General features: G+C 41.4%; 1 protein-coding gene across 3 annotated transcripts in view; it reads right to left on the reverse strand.

The window, feature by feature from the left end:
• Nucleotides 1–14,601, reverse strand: part of ITGB1 (integrin subunit beta 1) — a 53,061-nt gene extending 38,460 nt beyond the window's left edge. The window contains exon 1 of one of the 3 annotated variants that reach the window (XM_045463734.1): nucleotides 7,224–14,601. In XM_045463734.1, the coding sequence (XP_045319690.1) occupies nucleotides 7,224–7,502 (279 nt within the window). In that variant the 5' untranslated portion in view covers nucleotides 7,503–14,601. Of the gene's footprint in view, nucleotides 1–6,762; nucleotides 6,815–7,223 lie in introns of those variants that run through there. The other 2 variants (XM_045463735.1, XM_045463732.1) reach the window with 2 other exon arrangements.
• Nucleotides 14,602–15,144: the final 543 nt, after the last annotated feature.

Consider the following 15,144-nt stretch of genomic DNA (forward strand, 5'->3'; position numbering starts at 1 on the left):
AGAAAAACCACACCAAATTCAAAATAATTCAAGCCAATCAGACACATTATGATAGAACCAATAGTGATCTAGGAAACAGGTAACTGGTAGACTACCACCACCCTTCCAAAAGGAGCGCCTATGTGAGAATGAAAAAAAAAAAAAAAGAATTCAGAGCTTTCGGGTTGGTAAACTGTGGAGATTTAGGGAGAGAGCATGGAAGAAGCTCCCTGCCCCTTCCCTGTTCCTTGCCCTACGCATCTCTTCCACCTGGCTGTTTATGAGTTATATCCTTTTATAATAAACTGTTAACCTGGTAAGGACAAAACAAGCAAACAAAAAACAATCAAGCATTAAACTAAAAAAAAAACTGCCGAGGGGGCATGTAATAAACTCGAAGACTGAAGAAGGACAAACTTAAACACAAGCAGGAAACTAAACACTTTAACAAAACTGTTAAGCCGTATTATTAAAGGCTGATCCAAAATGAGCATGGAAAGTTGCCTGAAATGAATTGTTCCAAGATCCTCCTTGCACTCAAAAGAGAAAACATTACCTAGCAATTGATATTTTTCAAACCTGGGGCGCCTGGGTGGCTCAGTTGGTTAAGCAGCCGACTTCGGCTCAGGTCATGATCTCACAGTCCGTGAGTTCAAGCCCCGCGTCAGGCTCTGTGCTGACAGCTCAGAGCCTGGAGCCTGTTTCGGATTCTGTGTCTCCCTCTCTCTGACCCTCCCCTGTTCATGCTCTGTCACTCCCTGTCTCAAAAATAAATAAAACGTTAAAAAAAAAAAAAAGATATTTTTCAAACCAGCCTAGTAAGCTGTTCCTTCTGTACACTCCCTGTGGCTATAGATTTGGCCCTTCCCTGGGAGGAGAAAGGAGTAAGTTAGTAAGAGTTTTGTTTGAGAATTTAACTATGGGGCAAGTTTACAAAGATTATTGTGAACGCAGCTAGCAAAAAGTGAAATGTTAACCATCCTGTTATAATAGCATCAATAAGCACTGAAAGTAACAGTTGTTCCACATTACTTTCATTAAGGGGAATTGTAAATTATGTTCCCAAATTGTGTAATTTTACCTACTTTTAGGTAGATCACTCTAAAATTCTTTCTTGATCAAAACTCTAATAAATTTTGACCATATCTTTTGCCACAGCTCATCTCTGCCCTGTAGTGGAGTGGAACAAGAACAGCACTACATATATTTTAAATATATAACACATGTTTTAAAACAAACTATACAAAGGGAGAAATCAATTTCCCATTGTACTCAGCACTAGGTGGGAATAATATCTAAATACAATGATCAATGTGAAAGCTCTTAGCAACACACATCATTACGATTATCTGTAGATTACATTTTACTTAATTTCTGAATTTTCTTCTTGCTCTGCAACACATTCACTAGTCATAGGCATCTAAACATAAGAACCTGAGTGACTACTTAATAAACGGTTTTCAATCTTCTTAAATCCATGCTTCTTTAGCAAGTACAAATCCATTCCTATTGTGTTTTTTGTTGTTGTTTTTCCTAATATAATGCTGAATGCATTTTTCAAACTACAACCTCCTTCTCCAACAATCAAATATGACCTACCATGACCCCTTTTAGGAAGCACTGAAATCATAACATGAAATAAGTCATACAGTGGTGCCTGGGTGGCTCAGCCGGTTACCTGACCGACTCCAGATTTCAACTCAGGTCACAATCTCATGGTCATGAGATCAAGCCATGCGCTGGGCTCCACGCTGGGCATGGAGCCTGCTTAAGATTCCCTCCCTCCCTCCCTCCCTCTCTCTCTCTCTCTGCCCCTCTCCCGCTTATGCTCACTCTCTTTCTCTAAAAAAAGGAAAATCGTACATTAACTGTAAGATATTGGAGAGCTAATTATTATTCTGAATTTCACAAAGAGTACAAAAGCTTAAGATACTCACATTCAATAAACATTTATACATTCAAATGTGACTTCTCTACTTCAAATGGTACATTCCCAGTAAGTTTTTCATGTACTTTCCTCATTCACTGAAACTATATACCCTACAACAAAATAAAATGCTAATTTTTTTTTTTTTTTGGCCTTCATTGGCTCTTCATCTCTTCACACCACAATAAGCAGAACTACTCCTTTTCTGATTCTTTATTTAAGTTTCTAGCACAGCAAATAACAAACCTTCAGTGATGTTCAATATCATGTTGTTTTAATTCAAACGTCTATTATAACTATACTCACGTCTGTGAACCACACCAGACAAAAGTTGGAGGACAAAATCCAGGCCTTCAACAGATACACACACACACACACACACACACACACACACACACACACACACTTTGCTAAATTAAACTGAATTCTACCTTATACCTGCAGTGTCCTTGGAATATGTCACCCATCTGTCACCCATTTCTGTGCTCATACCATTCCAAGCTCCTTTAGAAAGCCTTCCAAAACCACTTAAGCCAATGCTGATCTTTTCCCAAAATCTATTACAGAAAATTATCTGGTACAGTACAATGAGTAAAGTATTCTTTGGTATTTGTTATGTTTCCCTAGAATAAACACAACTTGTCCTAACTAGACAATACACTCAACAGCAAAGTCCACGTCAACTGCTTGTTCCACCTCCACTCAGCACAGCATTTTCCAGGTAACTGGCTCTCCATACACAGATAGATTAAAATGTAACATACTACAGAGTTACATCCCACAAAAAACTAACAGTCATAGATTTGGCTGGTCAACACTGGCAGGTTTTCTTAAAGCAGTAATTTGGCACAGTACCTGTCCTCTCTGGTTATGATACAAGAAAATGGCTGCTCACGGGAGGAGAGCTGCCCTCCACACTGCTTGGGTGACTCACAGAATGACAGAATGATGGAAACACACTGACCACTTCTGTATGGTGCAGCTGTAGAAACCAAAGCCCTGGAAGGTGAAGGTGAAGTATTCCAACAAAGGTCACAGAGGGATTCAGTGGCAGAGCTTGTACCGAAACCCAAGTTTCCCACCTCTCAATTACAAAGCCTTTATTACATCAAACTGCTCTTCCAATATGAGTCTAAAATGACTACTAACTCATTTTGTCTTTACCTCAAAAATGTCAACCACAAGAAAAACTTGTGAATTCTCAAGTCACTCACTAAACTGTCACACAAAAAGAATTAGGAATTAAGAGAAGAAACAAGACAGGAAATGCTTTCCTGGATTCCTTTTCCTCCACCCAGCCCTGGACAGTTTGTAAGTGTTCCCAGGCTTTCTGTCCAGCCCCTTTTCACTCTACACACTCTCCTTTGGTAGTCTCATCTGCAGGCCATCGCTTCAACTAGCCCTTGTAGACTAAGAATTCCAGAATCTGAAGCCCCCAGCCAGACTTCTTATTTTGAGCTCCCAATCTGTGTGTTCAACTACGCTCTTAGACATCTCTACCAACGTCCCATAGTCACTTATAAAAACACTCGGTATTATAATGCATCATTTCCTCTCCCTCCAGTCAACCTGTACCACCCCCTTGTGATCATACTGCCTATCTTGGCAAATGACACCACCTACCCAAAAACCCGTGTCACTTTGGGTTTCTTTCACCTCTCTTACCTTGAAAACCAAATCTCAATTCCCCCTCCTGAATACAGTAGCGCTTGTCTCTTACCTTGAAAACCAAATCTCAATTCCCCCTCCTGAATACAGTAGCGCTTGTACCCCATCCAAATCATTCCCTATGCCAATGATCTCCAAAGCTTTTCCATCACTCACTTTTATTACTGAAAAGATTTTTGAACAAACATATGCCTAAAATATGTACGTATTTATTTATATATTAAAATTCATGTACTTCTACAGCAGTACAGTTAAGATTGTAAGTCATGATAAAAATGTTAAACTTTAAATGAAAAAAAAAAATATATATATACAATATTAAATCTAGTATGTTCTTCCCACGCTCCAGTAAGTTATTTTACACATCCCCGGAGTCTAGGAAACTGCACTTTGGAGACTACATGAGACTAATCCAATAAGTAAGATATATATATATATATGCATGTGTGTATGTGTTTATATAGGTATGTAGTAGGCATTTGAAGCCCTTTCTTTTTACTCACACATACATATTTCAAGATGATGTACAAATGCTTTAGCATACTGCTAAATATGGTTAACCTTACTAAAGGCCACAAACCAAAAGTTTAAAGGTAGCTGACTTCTAAACACCCACTCAATATTATTTTATAAATAAAACAATTCTGTAAGTCTTATAATATCCATCTTTAAAAAGACAAGAAATTGACAAAGTATAATTTGGCTCCTTTTGCACATGGCTCCTGGAGGAGAGATACCACATTTTTTTCACCTACCCACTGAAATACGCTAAGGCTGCTCATGTTCCGGGCTTTATGCACTGTGCCTCCCTTAACCCAAGTACATACTGAAATATTTTTTCAGCTTTCTACATCTATAGATACTGCTACCATTCACGATCCTGAAGAATAATGCACTCTCCCTTACTCTTATCCCTGTCAATCCATCCATCCCACTACAACAAAAAAGGACAAAATCCCACAATATATAACCAAAGTTAGAATAGACCTGCTAATACAACAAGAGATATTTACATATTTGCACAATAGAATCTTGTAGGATTCTACCCACAACCTGACACATCCTAACTTTCCACACAGAGTGGGGAAACCTAAAATTTAACAAGGGCCTGTATAAATCCTCAGATAAATTCAACTTGTTACACATTCAGAAACTGAAAATCTCGAATTCAAAAGTTCTGCAACTTTCACCAAGTAGAAGATGTTTCATCTTATCATTCTAGCAGTATAGTTAAGAGCAAACCAGTGCACTAACAGAATATTAACGAGAAAATATTTTCTGGAGGTAGAAAATTACACTACCCTACCCGCCCCCCCCCACCAATGTTGTAAGCCACAATTTATCTGGCAAGAAGTCAAACAATAAAGCTATTATGTGGCAAGCATCCCATTAAAATTATCACATTAAACTGATTAATTCTATTACAAAGTGACAAGATGTCCCCAGAGAAGCTCCTGGTATTAGGAATTTATGGGTAACAATATAGAGAACTATATATCCATTTAGTGATGGAAATTTGAGCCAGATTTTAATTATACTGACCAGAAAATTAAGAAAAAAGGCACCTGATTGTTAAAATTACTATATCTAGCAATTTTCAGTATTGTTGATTCTATACTTTTTCATGTACAGAATGTTGAGGGTCTTACAAAATGATAATAATATAGAATTTAGCATTCTTTTTAAAAAGTCAACATTACAAAAACTTAAAATTTTAGATCTGTGAAGTCAACACAGATGCCTTAATTTGGAGTTGATTTGCTTTCCATTTGCAGAAGTATTAACCACATCCCCTGTCTTCTTAACCAGCATTCTAATAACATCTTCCATTTTACACCAAATTTTAGAGGATAAGTAAATGGCTTTTTCCTCAAAGACCTGTCCCCAAAATACTGACTTGTTTCCTCTGTTTTCTATGTACCACTTCATTACCTTAAGTCACTCATTTAATACTGATCAATGAACTCAAAGTATTTAAAAATATGAACACTGCAGTGGAACGCTTAAGTGGGTCCTACCCCCTCTGAGCCTAGCTCTCCACAAATGCAGAAGAGGTAAACTTCAACTAAAATTTCTTAATCATTTCTAAAAGCGGTCTATTAATATAACCTAAAGGCTGTGTGTAGTTTAAGAAAAACACCTAATCAAAATTCATTTTGCATTGTTATTTTTGTACCATCAAAACAACAAAAAATAACAACCCAGTAATTCTACCCACATGAGTATCTATGTGGAATGTGACCCAAAGAAACCTTGCTAATTATGTTATTAATTACATCCCCAGATTAAAAAAAAAAAAAAATATTTTTAATACACCAAGAAGAGATGAAAAGGAGTTGTATTTATTATCTACTCTAAATTGTTTTCCATTTGATTTTCACAACTATATTGTAGTTATGGAAAGTTACCTGTGGCTCAAACATGGGCTCTGGAGCTAGACCCCTTGGGTTCTCTACTTGCTAGCTGGATGATCACAGGCAAATTACTTATGCTCCCTGTGCCTCAGTTTCTTCATTTGTAAAATGGGGGTGAAAATGGCACCTACCTCACTGCATCGGTTCCAGGATAAAATGAGAAAATAGACTTAAAGTGCTTATAGGTAAGCATGGCTGACACTGTCGTTATTATAATAATAGTTACTTTTATTATAGTGTAGGTATTCTTGTATCCCATCTACAGATGGGAAAAGCTTAAAGAGGGTAATTTACTGGTGCTAGGTTTTGACTCAAAAGCACAAATTTGGTGAAATAAAAACTACTTGGGCATAAAATATTGATATTCTTAAAACTACAACTCGTTAGGAAGCAAAGGAACTGACACGTAGTAAGACAGGCACCAGGGGCAGGTCGGGCACTCAAACTTGCGGAGCGGCAGGGAGCCCGGGCCCAGGACTCTCACTGCAGAGGGAGCCGACACTCAAGTGCGGCCTTCATAAACACGAAGTGGAGAAAAATATATGCCAACACTGCGCCTTCTTTTCCTAGCGGCTCCACGATGCCAACTTTGTTTGGGCCCACCCGGCAATTCATCCCGGGCCACAGGCCCTGAAGGCCACGGCCCAACTTCTGAAGTTGGAAGCGAATTACTAAACGGAACGCTGAAATCCAGACAAAGGGAAACCGTCAAGGACTGTTCAAAGTCCCAAAGCGTCGAGTCGCTGGGAGGCCTGCCCCCATTCGCCGTCTCACCTGCACGCGCCCAAGGCGGCGGACGGAAACCCGGGCACCGCGTGGGGTCAGTTCGTTCAACGGGGTCCAGGCCACGAATCAGACAAGGGTTGCTACGAATGGCATGTGTCCGAGGGGCCGGTCGCGGGCCCCGGTCCTCCGCGGACTCCAGCCCCGACGTGACAGCGCCCAGGCCGACGACCCTCCCACTCGCTGCGCCGCTGGGTCGACTCAGCGCCCTGGGGGCGCCCGAGCCGGGGGAAGGGAGGAAGGGCCCCGGGAGAAGCCGGGAGCGCGGCCGCCGGCCCAGACTTCCTGTCCGGCCCCGGGCAGGATTCCGCTCGCACCCCCGCCCCGGCCTCCGCGGCCCACTCGGCCCCAACGTCCCACACGCAGGGCCCGGTGCGCGGCGGACCGCCCGAGGTCCGGCCGCGCTCGGGAGCCCGGAGGCCGCCGCCCGCCCCGCCCCCCAAGGCGCCTACCTTCTCCGGGCGGCGTCCAGGCCCCGGCGCGGTCTGCTCGGGCCTGCTGCTCCGCGGCTCCCGCAGGGTCTCTCCCGAGGGCTGGCGCGGCCTCCCGGGTCTCGGGCGCGGCGGGCGGCGGCGGCTACGGCTCCTCCTCCTCCTGGGGGCGGGAGGAGGAGACTCGGCGGCCCAGAGCCGCCCCCTGGCAGGAAACGACCCCCGCGGCACCTCCTTCTCTGTGCGGCTGATCCTGCTCCTCCAAGCCGCTGCCTCCGTCCTCTCCCTCCGGAAACGCATTCCTACCCCGCCGCGTCAGCCGCGCCCGAGGCGAGGAGGCGGCGGCGGAGGCGGTGGAGGAGGCAGGAAGACCGCGGCCCAGGACAAAGGAGCTGGCAGAGCGGGGCGGGAGCGGGCCTGGGGGAGCCGCGGGGGGCGGGGCGGGGCGGAGGACTCGGCCGGGCCTTCGCTGTGCCTCAGTTTCTTTTTATGCCTGGGGACGGAGGCGTTGGTGTTGCACCAAAGCTCTGCGCGGCCCCGGCAAGCCGTAATACCTTACCATGAGGGAGGGCTGGATGGGCCGCAGGGAACCTGCGGCTGGGCTCCTTTTCGGCCTTAGGTTCTGCTTCCCCCAGGACACACCCAAGGGTTTCTTTTGCCCTGGATTGTCCTGGCACCCCCTTCAGCCTCAGGCAAATCGAGACAGTCACCCACCCTACAAGGCTTCGTGGGGCCAAAAACGTTTAACTTTTGGAATGCAGTTAACTAAAACCAATACTGTTTTCTGGAGTGATAGTTTGCTTGACTTGGGTCTTTGAGAAGGTGAAGACGGGAAGGAGTCCGATGCCAAGAAAGATGGATTTTAGGAAGGTTTTAGAAAAAAAAAACTGGTAAATTGGGGATCTGCTTTTGTTAGATTAATCTGGAGGTCCGTTTATGGGGAACAGGAATAAGGAGGGAAAGTTCCATCCATAAGAATACAGTGTCTGTTTCTCTTCACTTTTTTTTTAGTAGGTGGAGAGGAGGGCTGGAGGAGGAACATTTAAAATGGAAGGGAAACATTCATTGTGAGAATGGCTGGACACATTTTGATAAGAGGCTTGGAACTTGTACCAACCAACATCATATTGAAACCTAGTAATTCAGACTGTGCTGCTGGCAGGCCGCCATCCTGTTAACAGAAAATGTCACAGCCATGCCGCCCGGCCAGCTGCAACACCCTGTTGGGAATAGAGTTCAAATGAGATTTATGAAACTGAGTAATGTTTCACTTGGGGAAAATTAGAAGCTGATATGCCCATTTGGCTGTGAATTTTATAGTCTTAAAAAAAAAAAGGGTTTATTTTGAGAGAGAGTGTGTGTGCGCGAATGGGGAAGGGGCAGAGAGAGAGAGAGGGGGAATCTCAAGCAGGGTCTGTGCTGCCAGCACAGAGCCTGTCAAGGGTCTAGAACCACAAACCAGAATATCATGACCTGAGCTGAAATCCAGGGTCAGATGCTTAACAGACTCAGCCACCAGGTGCCCCTTGGCTGCCAATTTTAAATAAGATAAAATAAGATAATTCTACTTATGGAAAGTTTGCATATTGCTCACCAGCAAATTCAAATCTGTTGATTAGATAATCTCTGAAGACCTCGAAGGGATGAGGTTGATTTTTCCCACTTAATGGATGAGGCTAAATGATGTTTATTGTTATCCCAAGAGTAAAGCTGCTACAAGACCTCAACATTCTTGGATTTAAAGAATCTTGGATTCTTGGTTATACCAGTGTTCAAAATTACTAAGAATTGGCCTAGTCTCAACATGGGAGACTGAAGTTCAAAGATAAAGCATAATTGATAATGCCTGATTTTGCACTACATTTCCCAGAATTTTCTTTCTTATGTGATTTGAGGAGGCACTCTTTGCCACAAGAATATTATGAGATTTAGGGGTGCCTGGGTAGCTCAGTCAGTTGAGTGTCTGACTTGTGATTTCAGCTCAGATCACGATCCCAGGGTTGTGGGATCAAGCCCCCTCGTTCAGCTCCCTGCTGAGCATGGAGCCTGCTTAAGATTCTCTATCCTTCTGCCCCTCTCCCTCACTCATGCTCTCTCTCTCTCTCTGTCTCTCTAAAATAAAAATTAAAAAAAAAAAAGAAAATTACGAGGTTTAGATTTGTACAACCCTAAACTAAATGAGTTCAAGGGCAGTTTAATCATCTCTCTAATCCCAGGGTCAAACATTATTCCAGGACACATAATAGTGGCTCAGCTAATGTATGATAAATGAATAAATAAAAAGGTCCTTTTTCTCCCTTGGGATAGGTTAGACCATTTGGCTAAACTGAAGTGTGAGTAGCAATTTATGTACAGAAGTTATGAGCCCTGAAGAGGAGAAATTAAAGAAATATGGTAATTGAGAAAAGCAGTGATTGGTCAAGAGTATGGCTCTACTTGTGATTTCATAAAATATTAATCAATTGATAGCTAACTATAAAATTTATGATTACGAAAGGGTTGGTCAGTGTTACCATGCTGAACAGGAAATCCTAGTAAGTAGGAATAGTGCAAGTCACATTGCCAGATCAAATCATGATAGAACATCTATTGGTAGCTTATGTTTCAAATTATATTGTACCTATACTGTCTCCCGATTTTTGTGAATTGTGTTCTATCTCATAAGTCATTATGTCAGATAATTAAAAGTTGGCCTTTTCTTTAGTTTTGCCACCACACTACTATATGTTCTTTGAAATGTATTCACCCCGTTTTCCAAAGTGAAGTTTCAGTGTTGCTCACCAGCAAAGACTATTGGATACTCAGGTTCCTTTCAATCAGCATTTAATCCTACTTCTATGTATAATTAAAGGATAGGCTTACATAAATGAAAGGAACCACTAATATTTAGTGAGGCACAAAAGAAACTAAAGGTTCTCTAGGAACTTGATTATCTCTTTTAAGCAGCAGGATCACAATTTGATTACTGACCTTTAGAACTAGCAGGTTGTATTTAATCCCGTGATTATAAAATACAGGATTGGGAGTGAGTAAACCGATGTTGGCTTCAGGAGTGGATAGCTGTCTTTCCCTTGCAGTTTGAGCAGTCTTGGGACTTACCCTCTCACATATGAATGTGTTTAGTAGGCATCCCATGATAACTTGACAGCTTTTCAATCTTTGAGAGTAGAAATAACCCTAAATAGTATAAACTTTTGTGGGCTAATAGTTTAGTACATGTTTATCTATAAATCATTTTCAACGTGCAATAATCATCAGGGGATCCTGTGGGATTAGAACAAAGGATGAATGCCTGCATTGTAGGAATAGAAGTATACCTAAGACCAAATTTTTCTTGGTGTTGGCTACTGACTGGCACACTCTCACACAATATACCAGATTGCCTCTATTTTTAAATTTTTTAGAGAGAGTGAGCAGCACATGTGGGAAAGCCAGGGAGGGGCAGAAGGAGAGGAAGAGAGAATCTTAAGCAGGCACAGGGCTGGACACGGGGCTCCATTGATCTCAGAATGGTGAGATCACGACTTGAGCTGAAATGACGAGCTGGATGCTTAACCAGCTGAGGCACCCAGGCAACCCCCCCCCCCCCCGCCAACCCCAGATCACTTTTAAATAAGCAGGGAGACTTTGTGTCCTGGTATGCCCAAGATAGTCACAGTTTGTTGTCCATGCGTAATTCCCAAAAGTACATGCAAGATATGGATGATAGATTCTGTGGTTGCCCAATAAATAAGAATGTCCAGACAATAAGGAATGAGAAATAGTTTTAGAAATTCAAAGAGGATACATAGGGACACATTGCAAATCACGTTCCAGGTTTATAGGTGAAAACCAATTCTAACATTAATGATAGGGAGGGAAAATTGTGTAGGGATGAGTGTGGTAAATGAAGCAGTTTGTATTGATGAAAATGCCCTACTAGTAACTTTAATTGAGGAAAATCTTTGACAGTAACCTGGTTGATCAACAAGACTTGTGTTTTAAATACCATGATAAATGTATGTGATGGCTTCTGGAACAAATTGACAACGGCTAGGTGAGTCTTCATTTACTTTTCTAAGAACTGTTTCTACAGAGTGACCTAGGTATATTTTCCTCATTTGCCATCTCCAGCCACTTAGATCATAACTTCTCTTTAAACATTAAAAAAATAAAAAGGACAAAGATGAATGGATGGGGAGAGAAGGAATAAAAAGTCTCTGATAATGTCTTAAAATGCTAATATGGAAGTGCTTTAAAAAAAAAAAAAACCTTTATTTTGAGAGAGAGAAGAGAAAGAGAGCATGAGCAGAGAAGGAGGGAGGGAGAGAGACAGAGAAAGAGAGAGAGAGAACCTCAAGCAGGCTCTGTGCTGTCAGCACCAAGCCCAATGCCAGGCTCGATCCCATGAACTATGAGGTCATGACCTGAGCCAAAATCGAGTGAGATGCTTAACCGACTGAGCCACCCACGCTCCCCTGGGTTAATCACAAATAACTCCATTTCCTTTCCTAGGAAACTAAAATCTCTCTATTAAAATGTGAATCTGTGTGCTTTGGTTCAAAACAAAACAAAACAAAACAGCCATGGGAATTACTGGCTTTTTGAAAAATAAGAAAGGGTGAGACAGACCTTCCAGTTCCTTCTTTTTCTGTCTCCAAATATATAAATAACATGCAAATAATCATGTAATGCAGAGAAACTGGAAGTTCATTTATTTTGCAACTTGTATTTTTGGCTTTGGGACTTTGATTTCATCAACACTCCTCAGTACCCTAATTGCCAGAGCAACCATGAAGCAAGACAGCTACCATCAGTATACATGGTGTGTGTCTGTGTATTTGACTGTCCTGTCCTGAGGCTTTACTTAGTTCTTTACTTTTTGCTTATTTAAAAGTAGGGTGGAACATGTCAGAACAGTCTGGCCTGATTTTCAATGTGTCCCTTATAACCTAGGCTAGCTATTAAAGCTTTTCCTTTTCTAAAAAAAAATTTTTTAACCTTTATTTTTGAGACAGAGGGAGACAGAGCATGAATGGGGGAGGGTCAGAGAGAAGGAGACACAGAATTTGAAACAGGCTCCAGGTTCTGAGCTGTCAGCACAGAGCCCGACCGAGGGCTCAAACTCAGGGACTGCGAGATCACGACCTGAGCCGAAGTCGGACGCTTAACCGACTGCGCCACCCAGGCGCCCCAAGCTTTTCCTTTTCTAGATAACAGTTGCTGGATTATGACTGTAAAGATGGGTCACTTACGAGTGAGTCTTCCTCAACTAGTTCTGCTTCCTGTCTTCCATATATAGCATCCCCATTTTTCTCTTGCTCAGTCCATCCAGTATTGCCTCCGCTGGGTGTGAGCATTCTCTCCCAGCATTCAGATGCTGAACATTTTTAAGAGCCCAGAGGGAGCAGTGTTTTTAAGCAGCTCTTTTCATGAGTTTCTTCAGCTGGAGAAGGGAATGTGCTTTCCCAAATAAGAATGAGGAATATGCCAAATATAAGCAGTTGAACAGCACTGGAGTTATTTTTAGGAACCGGGGTCATTCAGTGCGGGAAATGGTGGTGCTACCGGTGAGTTATGGCAAGTGACTATAAAAGTGTTATTTTCTTTCTTTATTTAATTACTTTTGAGTATCAAGAAAATTTGCTATTTTGAGTTAAGAATAGCTTGATTTTAGACCAGATTCATTAGGGATAGAAAGGTATATAAGGTATATTTGTTTGGAAGTAAAACACCCTCCTCCCCCAGATTAATCCCCATAACATATTATTTAAGACAGAGTTATTGATATGTCAACACAGGCAACCCATGAATACATTAACTCCCAAAATTGTAGATAGAATTTCACTTATACAGCTCTGTATTTTTGCAGATATTTCTTGTTTTAATGGGATCTTAACCTCAAAACATTAAGAATCAGTTTTTTAATCCCAGATGCAATCAGTCCCTTTTACAGACCAAGAGACTAATTTTTTTTTTTGCCCTAGATTTTTGAGTTGAATATTGGTTAGTCTTATCTAATTTTTTAATCATCAGATAAATGTCCAAATATTTTGTTATAACAAGATATTCACTGCAGTGTTATCTAACCTGTAGGAAGTAGAACAGAAAAAGTAGAATCATTTGTGACCAAACCATACAACTAAAGAGTGTTTGTATTTAATTTTTAAGGTAAAATGATCCTTCAAAGAGAAACTAGAACCTTGTTATTTCAAATCTCCAATTTATTTACTGGGACTTAAATGCGTTCAAATTATATCTAAAAATTTTCCTAATCAAAAATCATAAATTTTTAATTAGATAACAATTCTAAATAAACTTTAATTATATTTCCTAGGAATATTTTCCATATAACATTATTCAGAAGAATAAGCCCTGTGGCTTTTCTACTTTAGGATTTCTGCATTGTTTCTGGCTGATGTCATAGGCTTTTCACTCTATGATCACAAGAATTCCCTATTTAGAACTGCTTATGCCTGCCACATGCCTAAAATGTCAGCTAAACTGTTTTTCTTCTGTACTCAGATCATTGGCTCTGGAAATGAAACACTTCAATTTCATCAGCAGGGAGAAAATACATACAAAATACATATCTGATAAAGGACTGTTATCCAAAATATATGAAGAACCCTTAAAACTTAACAGTAAGGAAACAAACAACCTGATTAAAAATAGGCCAGGGGCGCCTAGGTGGCTCAGTTGGTTAAGCAACCAAGTCTTGATTTTGGCTCGGGTCATGATCCCAGGGTTGTGGGATGGAGCCCTAATATTGGGGTCTGTGTTGAGTATGGAGCCTTCTTAAGATTCTCTCTCTCTCTTCCTCTGCCCCTCTCCCCCACTCATGCACTCTCTCTCTAAAATAAAATTTGTTTTAATATATAAAAAAATAAAATTAGACCAAAGACCTTAATAGATACCTCACCAAAGGATATATAGAGAAGGCAAATAAGCATATGAAAAAGATGTTCCATGTCATATGTCTTTAGGGAACTGCAAATTACAACAAGTCCCAACTATGCACCTATTAGAATAGCCAAAATCTGAACACTGATAACACCAAACTCTGGTGAGGATATAGAACAATAGGAACTTCCATTCATTGCTGGTGAGAATGCAAAATGGTATAGCCACTTTGGAGAAACAATTTGGTGGTTTCATACAAAACTAAACATACTCTTGGGGCGCCTGGGTGGCGCAGTCGGTTAAGCGTCCGACTTCAGCCAGGTCACGATCTCACGGTCCGTGAGTTCGAGCCCTGCGTCGGGCTCTGGGCTGATGGCTCAGAGCCTGGAGCCTGTTTACGATTCTGTGTCTCCCTCTCTCTCTGCCCCTCCCCCGTTCATGCTCTGTCTCTCTCTCTGTCCCAAAAATAAATAAACGTTGAAAAAAAAAATTAAAAAAAACAAACAAACTAAACATACTCTGCCCATATCACCCTCCTTGGTGTCTACCAAAGAGGTAAAAGGAGGTAAAAACTTATGTCAAGACAAAAATCTGCACACACATGTTTTATAATCACTCTTCGTAATTGCCAAAACCAGGAAGCAACAAAGATATCCTTCAGTAGATGAATGGATAAATAAACTGTGGTCCATCCAGACAATGAAATATTATTCAGTGTTAAAAAGAAATGAACTATCAAGCCAAGGAAACTTAAATGCAAATTCTAAGTGAAAGAAGCCAGTCTAAAAAGGTTACCTCCAGTATGATTCTGACTATGTAACATTCAGGAAAAGACAAAATTGATTAACTAAATTCTAATATATCCATGGAATATAACAATCAGCAGCATAGAAAAAAAACAATGCGTTGGGGCGCCTGGGTGGCTCAGTTGGTTTAGCATCCGACTTTGGCTCAGGTCATGATCTCACAGTTCGCAGGTTCAAGCCCCACGTTGGGCTCTGTGCTAACAGCTCAGAGCCTGGAGCCTATTTCAGATTCTGTGTCTCCCTCTCTCTCTGAT

This window comes from Leopardus geoffroyi, chromosome B4 (genome assembly GCF_018350155.1).
Source record: "Leopardus geoffroyi isolate Oge1 chromosome B4, O.geoffroyi_Oge1_pat1.0, whole genome shotgun sequence".
In the NCBI taxonomy this organism is placed as follows: Eukaryota; Metazoa; Chordata; class Mammalia; order Carnivora; family Felidae; genus Leopardus; species Leopardus geoffroyi.